The sequence below is a fragment of the Chiroxiphia lanceolata genome, chromosome 21 (genome assembly GCF_009829145.1).
Source record: "Chiroxiphia lanceolata isolate bChiLan1 chromosome 21, bChiLan1.pri, whole genome shotgun sequence".
In the NCBI taxonomy this organism is placed as follows: domain Eukaryota; kingdom Metazoa; phylum Chordata; class Aves; order Passeriformes; family Pipridae; genus Chiroxiphia; species Chiroxiphia lanceolata.
In genome coordinates this window covers 1,263,663-1,277,093 of record NC_045657.1, presented here as the reverse complement: position 1 = coordinate 1,277,093, position 13,431 = coordinate 1,263,663, and the positions used below count along the sequence as shown (strand labels likewise).

The 13,431-nt window shown below is 46.4% G+C and overlaps 1 protein-coding gene across 10 annotated transcripts in view; it reads left to right on the top strand.

Annotated features, from left to right (window-relative positions):
- LHX2 (LIM homeobox 2) overlaps nucleotides 1–5,654 on the top strand; it is a 48,487-nt gene extending 42,833 nt beyond the window's left edge. For all 10 annotated transcript variants that reach the window (XM_032708546.1, XM_032708547.1, XM_032708549.1 and 7 more), the window contains one exon: nucleotides 4,854–5,654. In XM_032708546.1, the coding sequence (XP_032564437.1) occupies nucleotides 4,854–5,141 (288 nt within the window). In that variant the 3' untranslated portion in view covers nucleotides 5,142–5,654. The remainder of the gene's footprint in view (nucleotides 1–4,853) is intronic.
- The last annotated feature ends 7,777 nt before the right edge of the window (nucleotides 5,655–13,431 follow it).

The window sequence follows — 13,431 nt, the reverse complement described above, 5'->3', positions numbered from 1 at the left end:
AAAATGGCTTGGGGTGATACTTTGTCTGGTATCACTTCAGTTTTCCTGTCTGTTATGAGCACTCTCTACTCACAGGTGTTTTGTTTTAAAATTAATTTGGGCCATGAAAAAACAAACTTATATTTCATATGTTTTAGAACCTTTGTGCCCTGTTGGTTCATCTTTACCTGTGAGAGGCAATTTTTCAAACACTGAAGTTCACCTCCATGGATTTCAGGGTTGCTCTTCGCTGGGGAAAACTCACCACGGTCACTGAGACAGTGTCACTTGTTCATTCTTTTGAGCCAGAAGGGCTGGCACTGCCCCTGTGTCCCTCACTGAACCCAGGGTGATTCCCTGGCACTGTTGATCAAACAGGCACCATCAGCATCAGCCAGTCCCACACCCTGGAGCTGCCCGGACTCCCAGCTGCACGTGCCCACTTGCAGGAGTCAGAACCCTTCCACCATCCCCAGCAGGTGTTGGTGGGCTGCTGGATCTCCTGTGTGTTCAGATCTCACTTCAGCTCATGAAGGACCCTGGCTCTTTGGGTACCTTTAATAGAATATATTTTAATGGAAAATGCTGGGCAGCAGATCAAGAGAAACGGATTCTCTTGTTGTGAAAGCAGTGCACTCCCTAAACACACGGAGCAGAGCTCCTGGGGGTTTGGGGAGCAGCTGTAGTGCCCTTGCCATAGAGACAGTCCCACAGGATGTCATGGGAGGCCTCGGAGGTGAGCAGAGAAACAGAACATATTCTTAATGATCTGGGACACCAGAGTTGGAAGACCTGACTGGTGTCCTTGCTTTATATACAATAGTTCACCAGCTGCACATGTCCAGCAGGAAAGGTGACACTGCTCCTCAGAGTGCATTGCCTTCAGTGCCTTTGTGATGCACACTGTTGTCCCTAAGCAGCCACATTAGAAACACAGTAAGCCTATTTATGTTTTTAACACCTCTTTCTATTTAGTTTCCTTCCAGTTTAGGTTTATATTTGCAATTTAATTCATATACCTCTGGTACTGCAGCTGGGGAACACAAGCCCTTTAGTGTAAGCTGTCCTTCATAATTAAAGGGACCTGCTAATTGTGAGCTAACTAACCTAACAGGCACAAATGCTGCTCTTTGGGGAACTGATCTTTCTTTCCCTCAGTTTAGGAAGGGAAGGTAGAGGTGGATAGCCCCAAGGAGGTATGGTTAGCTGGTTATAGGTGCATACCTCTTCTCTCCCCAGGAGTCTGCACTATGTTTATCCATGGTCAAAGCAATTTAGGAACATGAAGCATCTTTTTCCAGTGGGTGTCTTGTGCACCATTTATTCTCTGCTGAGTCACCCCCCAGTACAGCTGCTCTCAGAACTCTACACAGATCACTGTGTGCAGTTGGATTCTCTGCTTCAGTTTCCAGGAGCCAGCGAGTCCAAAATGTCCCCACCCAGTGTGGGGACCTGCACTGCCCTTGGGTGAGGGTTTGCTTTGGGCTGCAGACTCTTCCCAAGTCCCCACTCATTAAACATCCCTGGGTCCCCCTTTGACTGTGCAGTCACTAATTACAGCAGAGTAATCACAGTGTGTGCAATGAGTGAGCACAGTGTGCTTTGAGGGGCCACTTCCTCTACATTTTGTGTCTCTACTTACTAGTAGTTAGTGAAATTCAGGGAATATGAATGTCTCCAGGTATTGTGGGAATGAGCAAAATTGTGTTTAAAAAATTGTTTCTATCAGAGGCTGTTCATAGAGCTAATATGTAACAGAGGCAGCAATGGAAGTGTTACAAACCAGAAAATAAAGTCATCTGAGGTGATCTCATTCACTGCAGCGGCCGATGCCCTTGCAACACTTAGTGGGCTTATTTTCAATACTTCCCTATCTTATGGAGATGTTATTTTATTCCTGTTTGACTTGGTGGAGACAAAGAATTGGCTGCACAGGTGCTGAAGAGACAGTGCAATATTTCCCCTCAGTGAATATGACTGTGCCCGAGTGGGGAGTGCCCAGCTCCAGCCCCAGCCCTGCTCAGCCAGTGTGGGAGCAGCAGTGCTGGGGCTCTGCAGCTGCTTTGAACTGCCAGGGGGAGTTTGGGTCCGTGTTTTCCCGTCTGATTTGAAATAGCTCAGCCTTGTACTGATACAGTTGGACAGAAAACCACTAAATACTTCCCAGTGACTTTGTTTATTCCTCAGTCCCGAAGAGCAGATTCCCAATTGTGCAATTGGTGTGAGAAGGGTCCTTCTGGAAGGATTCTTTCAGTTCAGCATGTGTGGGTTGCTCTGTCTGTAATGCCCTGCCAGGTGCAGGGCCCTGCACTGCTGTGTCCAGCTGGAATAAAGGCCCAGGGCAGCAGGAGCAGCCCCACAGCCCAGGGAATAAGAGTTTCCATCCTTCACCATTCTCTAACATGAAGTCTTTGCTGAATGGTGTCATATCTTAAGCACACACCAGAATGTCAATATGGTGGTAATGGTGTTATCCCTTTCTGTCATAAGACAAGGTATTTCCAGAATTTAAATTAACAAGTAATTAGATGTATTTTCAGTAATAATATGAATACTTATTATTAGACAGTTTTAAAGAGCCTTATAATGATTAGCTGATTAACCCTGACAATATCTCAGTGAGGGAGTGAAAACAGTCATATAATCTCTATATTTGAATAATACTTACAAGATCAGTGGTATTTTCTGTGTCTAGCAGGAATTTCCACTATTAAAGAGACAATGACCCATGTCACACGTGGGGCTCCTGAAGGCTGGTCATTGGTAAGGGCAGCTGAGCTCAGGTTTTTGTATTTGATGGGAGATGAGGGGAACACAAACACCAAGAATCTCAGTCAGTTTACATCCTGCACGTGTCAAATCCCAAACACAGAAGGTACCACAGAGCCTCTGGCCCTGCTGAGGTTGAGGAGCAGTTGGACATTTAGGAACAGTGTAAATACACAAAATAGTTCTGGTGCCTTTGACTGCTCTACGTGCTTTAAACAAGACAATTGCTTTGTGAATAGGAATGAAAATGTGGCCCATATTTGGCACTACTGCACACAAAAATATGTGTATTTTTAATGAACATAGGTGTATAATTGTGCACAAGTAAGTGCACATGCCACCAGACCAGTGGTTTTGCCTGTTGTGTTTTAATTATTGCACAGCTACACACACACAGCAACAGCAGCTGCCCCCAAACTCCTGTTCCACCTGCTCAGCTGTCATCCTTCATACAACTATTTTAAAGGATCAAACCCACATTACTTTGTGGAACAAGTATAAATTATCTCTCACTGAAAGGTAAAAAATCTTATAAATATTCCAGTTGCTGTTTTTTCCCATTCCTAACCACTTGGCGCTCAAGGCTTTGTGGCACCTTAAAGACCCTTGGCTGAGGAGAAAGCTTTCCAGAGAAGGAGTAGGAGTGCTCAGGAAGAGGAATCTGTGGCTGGAGCATCCCTAGATGAGAGGAAAGCCAGTCCATGGTGCACCAGCCGGGCAGGTCCCCGAGCTCTGGCTGCAGCGAGCTGGGAGTGCCGGGGGCTCCCCCGGCAGTGTCCGTGTGTCCCATGGCTCCCGGTGCTCCAGCCTGCAGAGGATCCACGGCAGGGCCCTCAGCAGCAGGGCCCAGCAGCTCTGCAGGGCTGGGTGTCCTCGGGAGCCCACACACTGCAGCTCCCTGGGCAGGCCAAGAGGAGGAGCCCAGTGGAGATCCCGTCCAGTGCAGATCCCGCACTCAGCCCGTCCCGGCTCCCAGGAGTACAGAGGTGATGAGGCCCATGGATTTGGGATGGAAAGGCTCAGTCCCACCCCCAGAGCAGGTCAGCGTGAGGACAGTGGGATCAGCACCGAGTCCATGGCAAAGAATGTAACCACAACAGAGGCCTTGGATAAATAAGCACAGTGGCATTGCACCCAGTTTGTAGAAGAAACATCACCTGGTGTCAACAAATACCGTGTGGAACACAGGGTAGTTAATGACACTTTCAGATTTAGTCCCAGTCCTATGCTTTCAGCAAGTTTCACAGTTTTATTTTATCTATTTTCAAAAAGGTCAGAAAATATTTTCTCTTTAAAAACTCCTGCAGACAGTGGAAAGCATTATTGGACCTAAACACTGGAACTTAACTGAGAAAGGTGAAGTCGTAGCTTTTGTCCTTCACTCAGATAATAATCAAAGAATGCAAGAAGTAGAAACCTTGGAAAAAATTCTGTGTGTGGAGGTAATTCCTACGGTAATGACAGTTTCTGATGCAATGTGGGTCTTTGATACCATTCAAGCCTCTTTTCCCAACATTATTCCAGTACTGAAAACATTTGAGAAGGGAAACTGGCATAGGAGAAGGGAGCTGAAGCATCTGAGAAAGAAGAGTAAGAGAAGAGTGAGGAAGAGGGCCAGTCCTCTTAGAAAAGGGGGAGGCAGCAGACCTGGAGACACAAGGAAGCTCCTGGGAGAGCAGGAAGGCAGGAGCTGTGGGATGAGCCCCTGGTGCTCACAGTGGGAGATGGACTGAAATGTGAGGGGGTCCATATCCATCAGGTGCTTGTTGTCTCCTCACCCACACAGGTGGGACTGAGGGCCAGCAGGGCTCCTGCAGGCTACCCCAGTTCTGAGCCTCCTTTCACACAGGCAGCACAGCCAGACTGCCACCCTCTGTGCTCAGTCCCTCCTGTCCCAGGCAGACCCTTTCCGGGGATTGCAGGAGAGGGAAGCAGGAATCCTTTGCAGGCAGAGGCCGCTTCTCACAACCAGGGCTACTCTTCTAACATGTCACCAGTAAAAACATCTTTCCCAATTCCAGCATTGCTGAATTTGTGAATGTGCTTTTGCTTTTCGAACCGCTGCAGCTCTTTAAATGCTACCCTGTCCTATTGAACTGTTCCAGGTTTGGTTTCAAAACGCTCGAGCCAAATTCAGACGGAACCTCTTGCGTCAAGAAAACACAGGGGTGGATAAGACTTCAGACTCCACACTGCAAGCAGGGACCCCGTCAGGCCCTGCCTCAGAAATATCCAATGCCTCCATGAGTCCATCCAGCACTCCCACGACTCTCACGGACTTGACTAACCCCACGATGCCTACTGTGACCTCTGTCCTGACATCAGTGCCCGGCAGCCTTGAGGTTCACGAATCTCGAAGTCCTTCACAGACAACCCTTACAAACCTTTTCTGATGACTCTTTCTTAATAATTTCTTTAAAAAAGAAATTATTCTTAGCTGAAATTCCAAGTGTATTTTAATAGAGGCTTTGAGCAACTGACTAACCACAATTAGGATCTCTCCTAAAAAAAACAGAAGGAAGTGTAGTGTTCTGGTATTATGGAGTACGGACTGAAGAATAACTTGGAAGATCTATTGCAACACAACATTTGTGTAACTGTACAGTTTTGTGGACTGAGCAAGGGAAACAGCAATTAATTTAAGTTGGCTAAAGCTTCTGTATTTTCAAAGACTGCCATGTGCCTTATATACTGTTTTATCTACATTCTTTGGATTCCATGTCCACTTCTCTCTTTTTCTCTCTGTATATTTATGACCAGGGCAAAAATGTTAAAGAGTTTGTTACTTTGGATAGTCCTAAGCCTTTCATTGGTTGCTTTGTTGTTTTAGAATTTTAAGGTCGAAGTCTGTTCGAATACCAGAATTTGTAAAATCTAATCAGTAATAAAACCACTTATGGAAACTACTTGGTAATGGCTGCAGTTACATTTAACATTAGTGTCACACTCGAGGTAGGCTGAGTGGGTGTAAAAGGGTTAGAAAACTGCACTTCAAGCACAGTATCTGCCTAGGAAAAACCCTAAATGTGATGTACACGTTCCTCCCGTTCCTGAAGTGTATATGGTGAGAAATCCAGCTCGTGCAGCAGTCTGGGTATCTTCATTGTAGAGAAATAAATGTTAGTTGCAGGTAGAAGTTATCAGATAATGTTGAAATTCAAACAGAAGAACGCTCCTGAGTTTTGCTGTGTGGAACAAGCCTGACTTCAGCCAGGGTGAGGGAGCAGGAGGGGCCTGTCCCGTGTCACGGGGGAGCGAGGGGGGTCCCCAGCAGGGTGTCCCACAGCCCCTCCCAGACATGGACACTGGGAAGTGTTTTCCCGGTGGGGAAACGGCAGAAGGATTTCAGGTTATTTTACAACATTGGTGAGCAAAGTCAAGGCAAAATGATGTTTTATGAAGTCACAGCCTTACATTTTTTGTAATGCTTTGAAGGAATCAAAGCCAAGGAAGAATATGGTACTACTGACACTAATAAAAGTGGTTATTCCTTTGATCATTATGGACCTTTCAGTACAATTGAATTCCTTCTCCCCAAAAATCTCTGCAGAATATAACTCATATCTTGAGTTTTTTCCCTATTGTTTTTAAGGATGCTTTTCTGTAATTAAAGAAATACCTCAGCAAAGTTTAAACACAGATAAGAACGAGTCTACACCACGCTGTTTGCCCAGTAGGTTGAGAGGTTTGGAGTGGTCCATAAGATGCAGATGGCTGTTCCTTTTCAGACCTGTTCCAATCAGTTATTTCAGTCAGATGTTGGGGTGTATGTGGCCAGCTCTCTCAAACTAATCCCTCATTCCCATTGGATCGGAATTACTAAAAGATTATTCCGAATAAACAGCGAGAGAGGTGCCAAGATTCGTGTTCTTTGCCCTTCTCAGGGCATTGAAGATGATTTTGCAGGCTGGACTCTCTGCTAACAATGTTTTGGTTTTAAAAGCGCCACATTTATTCCACTTTCTGAGCTGAAAATTTGCCATTCTTGTGCAAGCCAAATTCCTGTCGAGATCAGGGAGAGATTTCAGAGCATAAGGACTGTGGGATAGAATTGCTGACATAATTAGGTCATTTATTAACCTTTTTTGTACTTCAGCTTAAAAAACCCCACAGGTGAGCTATGGGAAAAGCAAGGTAGTCCTCAAAAGATGAAAACTGGCTGAGATCTGTGAGAGGGATTAAGGTCTGGTCACCAAACCCGAGGGGCTGGCAGAGCCCTTTGAGTTTGTGCACAGTGATGAGACACTAGAAACGATCATTTGGGTTGAATTAATAACTGGTACAGGTTTGTCCAGGACATTTCCCCTCGCAATCCAAGTGTCTAACAAGGACATTGTGCTGGTTGCTGGACTGTAACAGAGCACAGATCTGCCTTTCAAAGCTGTTCTGACCCGCAGATTCTGCTCTTTGTAACGTTTTGTTCGATGTCAATCACCTTGGAGGTTTTATTTTTTTTTTTTTACGTGCTTAGCTGGATCTTTTCTTGATTTCAAAGGCAATTTTGGTCCACTGTTAAATGGTTACAGCCCGTAATTAAACCCCTGTGTGTTAACCTGTAAACAGTTTGACAAAGCTGACTCCTGAGTCCTGAAGTGTTGCGGCAAATGTAGCGGAAAACAATTCCAGTGGTTCTCTCCCATTGTACTGCTATTATTTGTGGTCTTGTGTTTAACTACCTGAACCCACGTGGATGGAAGTACCTTTCCAATCAATTCTCAGTATTGCCTTTTCAGACACCTGACGTTCATGGAGGGGAATATCCTTGTGTTAACCTTATCTGAAACCTATACGAGACAATTGGAGCAATTGTCTGGTCTAATCAAATCAGGGATTTTGCATATAAATAAGAGACAATATTCTATGTAGGGTCTTTATGTAGGTGCATTAGGATTCACTCTGGCTCCGATGGCCTATGTTGTCCCCATGATTGTTTCAATCCTGTGGTATTGTTTGGTTGTTTAGAGCTTGTTGGTTTTGAATGCTGTACATTTTTTTACTACTGCAATCCTAATGTTTCTTCACATTCTTGTACAGTTCCACATTTGATGTATTAGTCTGGAATTCTGTTAAAAACATGAACAAAAATGGAAATGATATTTCTTTGGAAGTGTATTTTTACTGTATATCTAATTTGAACTAGTTGAACATACTTCTTTACATTTTGCATGATAGGTGTGTAGTTCATTTTTTAAATATGAAAGAGGCTTAAGAGTAACTTAGAACGAGAATATAATGAAACTATACAAATATGGAAATACATACAATGATTTGCTACTTTTTGACTCAAGAAACTTTTTGAAATACATTTTACCTAGTTTATTTAAGATAATGCAGATATTTTGTCTTTGAGTTCATGCATAATACAGAATATAAAAGGGGATTGCACACTAGAAACACTTTCAAGTCACCTTGGCAGTCACCACCACACTGGATTGTTCTTGTCAAAGAGAGACAAAGGACATTTGAATTTAAGAGCACTGAATAAATATATTTTGATCTACAACAGAGAGGGATGGGATTGCTGCAAATGATATGTAATCACAGCTTAAAATTTATTGACACTATTAATGGCTACATTTCATAACACTTATTTTTTATTCAAATTATCCAAGTTTGGGGAGAGAAGACCAAGGATCATTATACTAATGAAGAAGGCAAATGAGTGCCCTGGAAGCAAAAGTCAATTTATTGAATATACTATGGATGCAGAAAGTACCTCCAAGATATTTTGGTTTCCAAACTGTCTTTCCCTCTTGGCTGTTAAACCCCCTCACATAATTAGGCCACTTTCCTATAGCTGTTTGCTATTTTTTGTCTGTTGGAAGGAAGCTTAGGCACCTCTAAGAACAATCTTCATCTAAAGGAAAAGGAGAAAGAAACACAAATCAAAACAAGGATCAGGCTTCACCCTGAGGTGTGGCAATGGCAAAGCCACCCAGGTGCTCAGAGGGGTTCTGTGTGTCCCTGCTCATGGTCCTCACTTAGTGATGCTTGGAAGGAGAGATTTCAAAGGAAAGCAGATGAATTGTGGGGGTTTTGTTTCTAACTTCAGCAGGCCAGGGCTAATTACACCACTCTGTTTCTGTTCTTTAAAATGAAATTTGGCATAAATTATCATTAGGAAGGGTCACAGCATCAAAGACAGGGTGAAGAGAGAAGCCCAGACTTCTGAAGAAGGACTTTTTTCCCCTTTTCTTGTCTTTCCATCTTTCTAACCCTGGTTTTCCTACATCATCTTGCTGCCCCAGCTCATGTCCCCGTGCTCAGGTGCTCCCTCTCTGCTGGCACAGAGTCACTGTGAGGTGTTTTTCCTGCAGGTGGCTTTGCCTTTGTGCCAGGAGCAGGAGTGACTGTGGGGCTGCACCTATCCTCCTGTGTTTCTGTGTTCTAAAGGCAGCAGGTGTGAAAGGGCACTCATGGAAAAGGTGGATCTGCAGCTGGGCTCGGGGGCACTTGGGGCTGGTTTGTAGGGAGCTGCCCCTCTGTAGCTGGGGCTGAGCTGCCCCTCGAGCTGTCCCAGCCGTGCCCGGCTGTGTCCCGGGATCGGCCCCGTGCAGGAGCAGACACCCCCAGGAACTCCTGCCAGCAGGGCAGCTCTCCATGCTGAGGAGGGACAACCCGGCCCCAAAAATTATTTCCACTGAAGCAGCGAATACCGACAGGTCTGATAGACAGAAATGTATATTGCTGCCATTCCTGCTGCAATTGTACTGTCCCCCCAGCCTTTCACAGGAGTTACACAGGTGCTTCTCTCACTGTTCCACCAGTAACACCAGAGCTGAGCTGGACCAGGGCATGAATGGCATTTATCCATTTGACAATTCCCTTAATCAAGGACGAGATAAAAAGGTGCACTGGGCAGTTAATGGGTTTCTGATCCGATTAGCATGATGTTGGCAGCTCTTTCTGGCCTAACAACTGGATTTCTGTAGCAACTAAGGTCAGTAAATATTTTGGGCGTTCTGTTTTGAGCAAAGCACAGTACTTATAATATGCAACCTGCTGTCAGTAAATTCAGACCCTGCGGTATCACTAATGTACTAATGCATAACACTGTGCAAATTATCATTATTTCCAGAGAATGCCACTGCTGTGGAAGTTCTTCTTTTGATAAAAAAAGTCCCTGTAAAGGCACAGCTCAGCCTATGAATTACACAGCTTGTTTACATGCCACTATATCAATTTATTACATTGTAAAATCCAGCACTTAACAGGAAGTTGCATTTTTGCAACAACCTTTCGGAAAAAAAAGAAATAATTATGCTTTTCATTAAAGAGAGAAACCTATTCTATGCCCTGCATAGTTCAGCCCAGTAGCTACAGGGAAAAAAAAAGGTAACAAGCCAACCCAAGAGGGATACAAATATTTGGGCAGTTTGATGTAACTCCATGGTGACCTGTTTAATTGATAAATCTCAGTGGTGCAGACCTGGGGTCATCAGTGCTGGGGAGGCACAGTGGATCTGCAGCACTGCAAACACAGAAACAGCCACGTCTGCTTCTTGCAGTGGCACAAAACTACCAGGGCTGGTCTCCATCCGTGGCACAGTCATTACTGGGAATTTAGTGTTCCTTTGTTCCTGTTCAGAAACAGGGAGAAGATCTAATGTTCCTAGAAGAGGGGTTTGATTTTCCGAGGGCACAGTGGTGCAGTACAGAGCAGCAATGACCAGGAGCTCTAACTCATGGATTCTGGGTGCTGTCCGAAGCCTGTCCTGGACAGCTGGGGGTGATTCCTTCCTTGCACAGGGCTCAACCCCCAGTTCTCCCACTGCTCTCCGTGCATGGCAGCTCTTGCTGGCTGTCCTTGGTGACTGAAGGGAGCAGAGAGTCCCAGAGGGTTATTGATGTTCTCCCAGCTCTGCCCTGCTGAACTCTCCCGGTGAACTGGCAGCGGTGGCAGGGCCCACACTCCCAACGCCTTGGCCGGGCAGTGCCTCTGCCCACCCAGCGCTCTGGAGCTCCACCTGAGCTGGCCACACCCTCCAAGGGCAGTTCAAAGCAGGTCCTTGCCTAACTGACCCCCCTGTTTGACCCTGGCCCATGGGAAGTGCAGCCATGGATCGGTGTGCACAGGTTTCAGCTGTTCTCCGGGTACAGCCTCCACCCACAGAAACTGTGTGTCCACCAGCTCTTTCTTCTGCATTCCCACGTCATTTCCGTGGCTTTCATCGGTCATTTTTTGAAGTCCTTCTTCTGGAAATGAAGACCAACAAAAGAAATACCCCATAATATGGCTTTGCAGGCTGTGGTTGAGCAAGAAACTAATGCCAAGCCTCGCCCAAGTCTGGGAAAGGATTCTGGGAATGTAGGGCAGAGCAATTCACCCACAGACAGATAAAAGGGTGAACAGACACCATTGCTTGGACCAAGTCCCCAGAGACATCTCACCTCTTGAACCCAGAGCATCTGAGAATTTGTTAATGGTCATATGAGACTTCATCATTGCTTTTGTAATTATCCCAGACAGGGAGTTCCAGGTTTTTCACACTGTAGGTCCCGGAACACTTTCTGCTGGAGCACAGACTGTGTCTGGCTGATTTAACCCTGCTGACCACGGACTTGCCTTTGTTAGTTCACATGCACAGATCCCTCAGAAGTAGCTCAAAGCTTTTACATCCCCTTTTGTTCCTGTCTGATCTGGCCGTTTCTGAGCAGCCTGCAGACAAGTGTGAGCGGCCCGTGGACTCGGGAGATGAGATGTTTCATACCAGGAGCTTGCACTGCTCTTTGAACAGAGGCTCTTCCCTGCAGCACTGTCTGCAGTGCTCACTTTCATCTGGGCAGGGCTCGTAGGAGAGTCCCTGGAACGGGCTGCTGGCCTGGCCAGCTGCTGGTGCCTTTGGAGCTGATGTTATGCTGAAGGAAATCAGGCATGCGTGTTCCTACCACCTCGTTCAGTCAGTCCTAATTAATGCAGACCCAGACTTTCTGCATTTCATACCCAGGCATTGACTCCCAACACCTCACCCAGCAGAAGTGAGGTGTCACACTGAGTGACAGCAGAAGTCACACTGCAACCACTGTCACTGGTGCTACAGAAACAAGCCCAACCACCCACTCTCTGAGAGGCTTTTTAACGTAATGAAGGCCATTTGTGGCCTTCCTTTCTCTGTATGTCTTTTCCAGTTCTGCCCTATTGTGCCTACAGAATTCAGGAACCCATGTTAGATTAATATAAAAGCTGTACAATGCTCTTTTCTGTGATTCTTTACTCCTCAGCTCCCTGAGTGCAGGCAGTTCCTACTCATGTTTTGTGTTCATACTCTCTTTCTGTCTCTCTGTTTTGTCCCAGAGATTATAGATTGTGCACACCAACACCCACTGGCACTGACAGGATTCTCCAGAGTCCCTACTGGCTGTTCCAGCACAAAAGAGGAGTCTCAGAAAAGACGTTGGCAGCTATTTGTAGAATTACTTTCTCCCCACAAGACCCCTCCAGCTCCTGGGGGTCAGTGTTGGGAGCAAAAGGTGTGTCACTGCCTCCCTCATGAGGGTCCCATCACTGTCAGCTGCCTTAGAACAGCCCCAAAGCTGGGCTGCTTTCACCACATCTGCCTAAAAATATAATCCATCTTAATTCCACAATTGTACTGGGGGTGATGCCAGGCATTAAAGGGAAGAATGTGTTTCTGGCAGGACTCCAGGTATTGCTGCCCTTTCTGTTGGTGCTGTTGGCTGGAGCAGAGGCCAGGGCAGGGCTGCTGCCTCCTGCTCCCGCTGCAGCCGCCCCGTGGCCGGCACAGGGAGGGTATCCAGGGTGACCTAATGGCACCTGCACAGAGAGCTCTGGAGTTCCTGAGTGAACAGGGCCAAACTGGAGCAAAATGCAAAGTGCAAGTCCTCACACTGCCCGTGGGAGGCCGTGAGAGCACAGCCCTGAGCAGCTGGGTGTGAGCACCCGTGTGTGCCTCCAGCCTCCTCCGGGTGCTGCCTGACCCAGCCTGGGCTCTGCTGCCTTGGAGCACAGGAACCAGGAACTACTGCACAGCCTCTGAGGGGTTTGCAGATGTGTGACAGCACACAAACCAATCCCACACAACAGACTGGAGGAATTCAGGGTGGAAGGTACTGAAGGAATCTCCGTTTTCCAGGAAGGAGACGCTGGATCATATATTTGGTACCTGCAGATGAGGAAGCACAGGCCTGTGCAGGAGGGCTGTGAGAAGCTGAGCACAGCCAGCACGGGCAAGGGAAGAGACAGCAGGAGAGTGTCAGGGCTGCACCTTCCCTTCCACACCTGCAAATGTCCTGTCAGAAATCCGGAGGAGACAAACCCAGGCTGTTCCCTGTGCTGCCTTTGTGCCCCAGACTGCTCTCTGCTGCTGTCAGCTGGCTGCCTGCACCAACTGTACTTCCCTAGCAGTGGATCTGCAGTTCCCTGGGAATAACTGACAGGGAGAGGTGTCACTGCACGAGCCTGGCTGAGCCCCCAGCCCTACAAAGCCTGGGACAGGAAGCTGTAAGGCCAATCTCTCCTTTTACAGAGTTTAATTTTGGGTATGTTTCTTATCTTGGGGAGTTACTGAACTGCTGGAAGTGACAAAACCAGATGCCATAAAATGCAAGGAAAATGCAGCTGGACTGAACCTCAAGTATTAACAAAGCCAATTCCCTTGACAGACACTAATCTTATACCTTCAAACCCAGGAAAGATTCAGTTAAACTCACAATCATTTTATA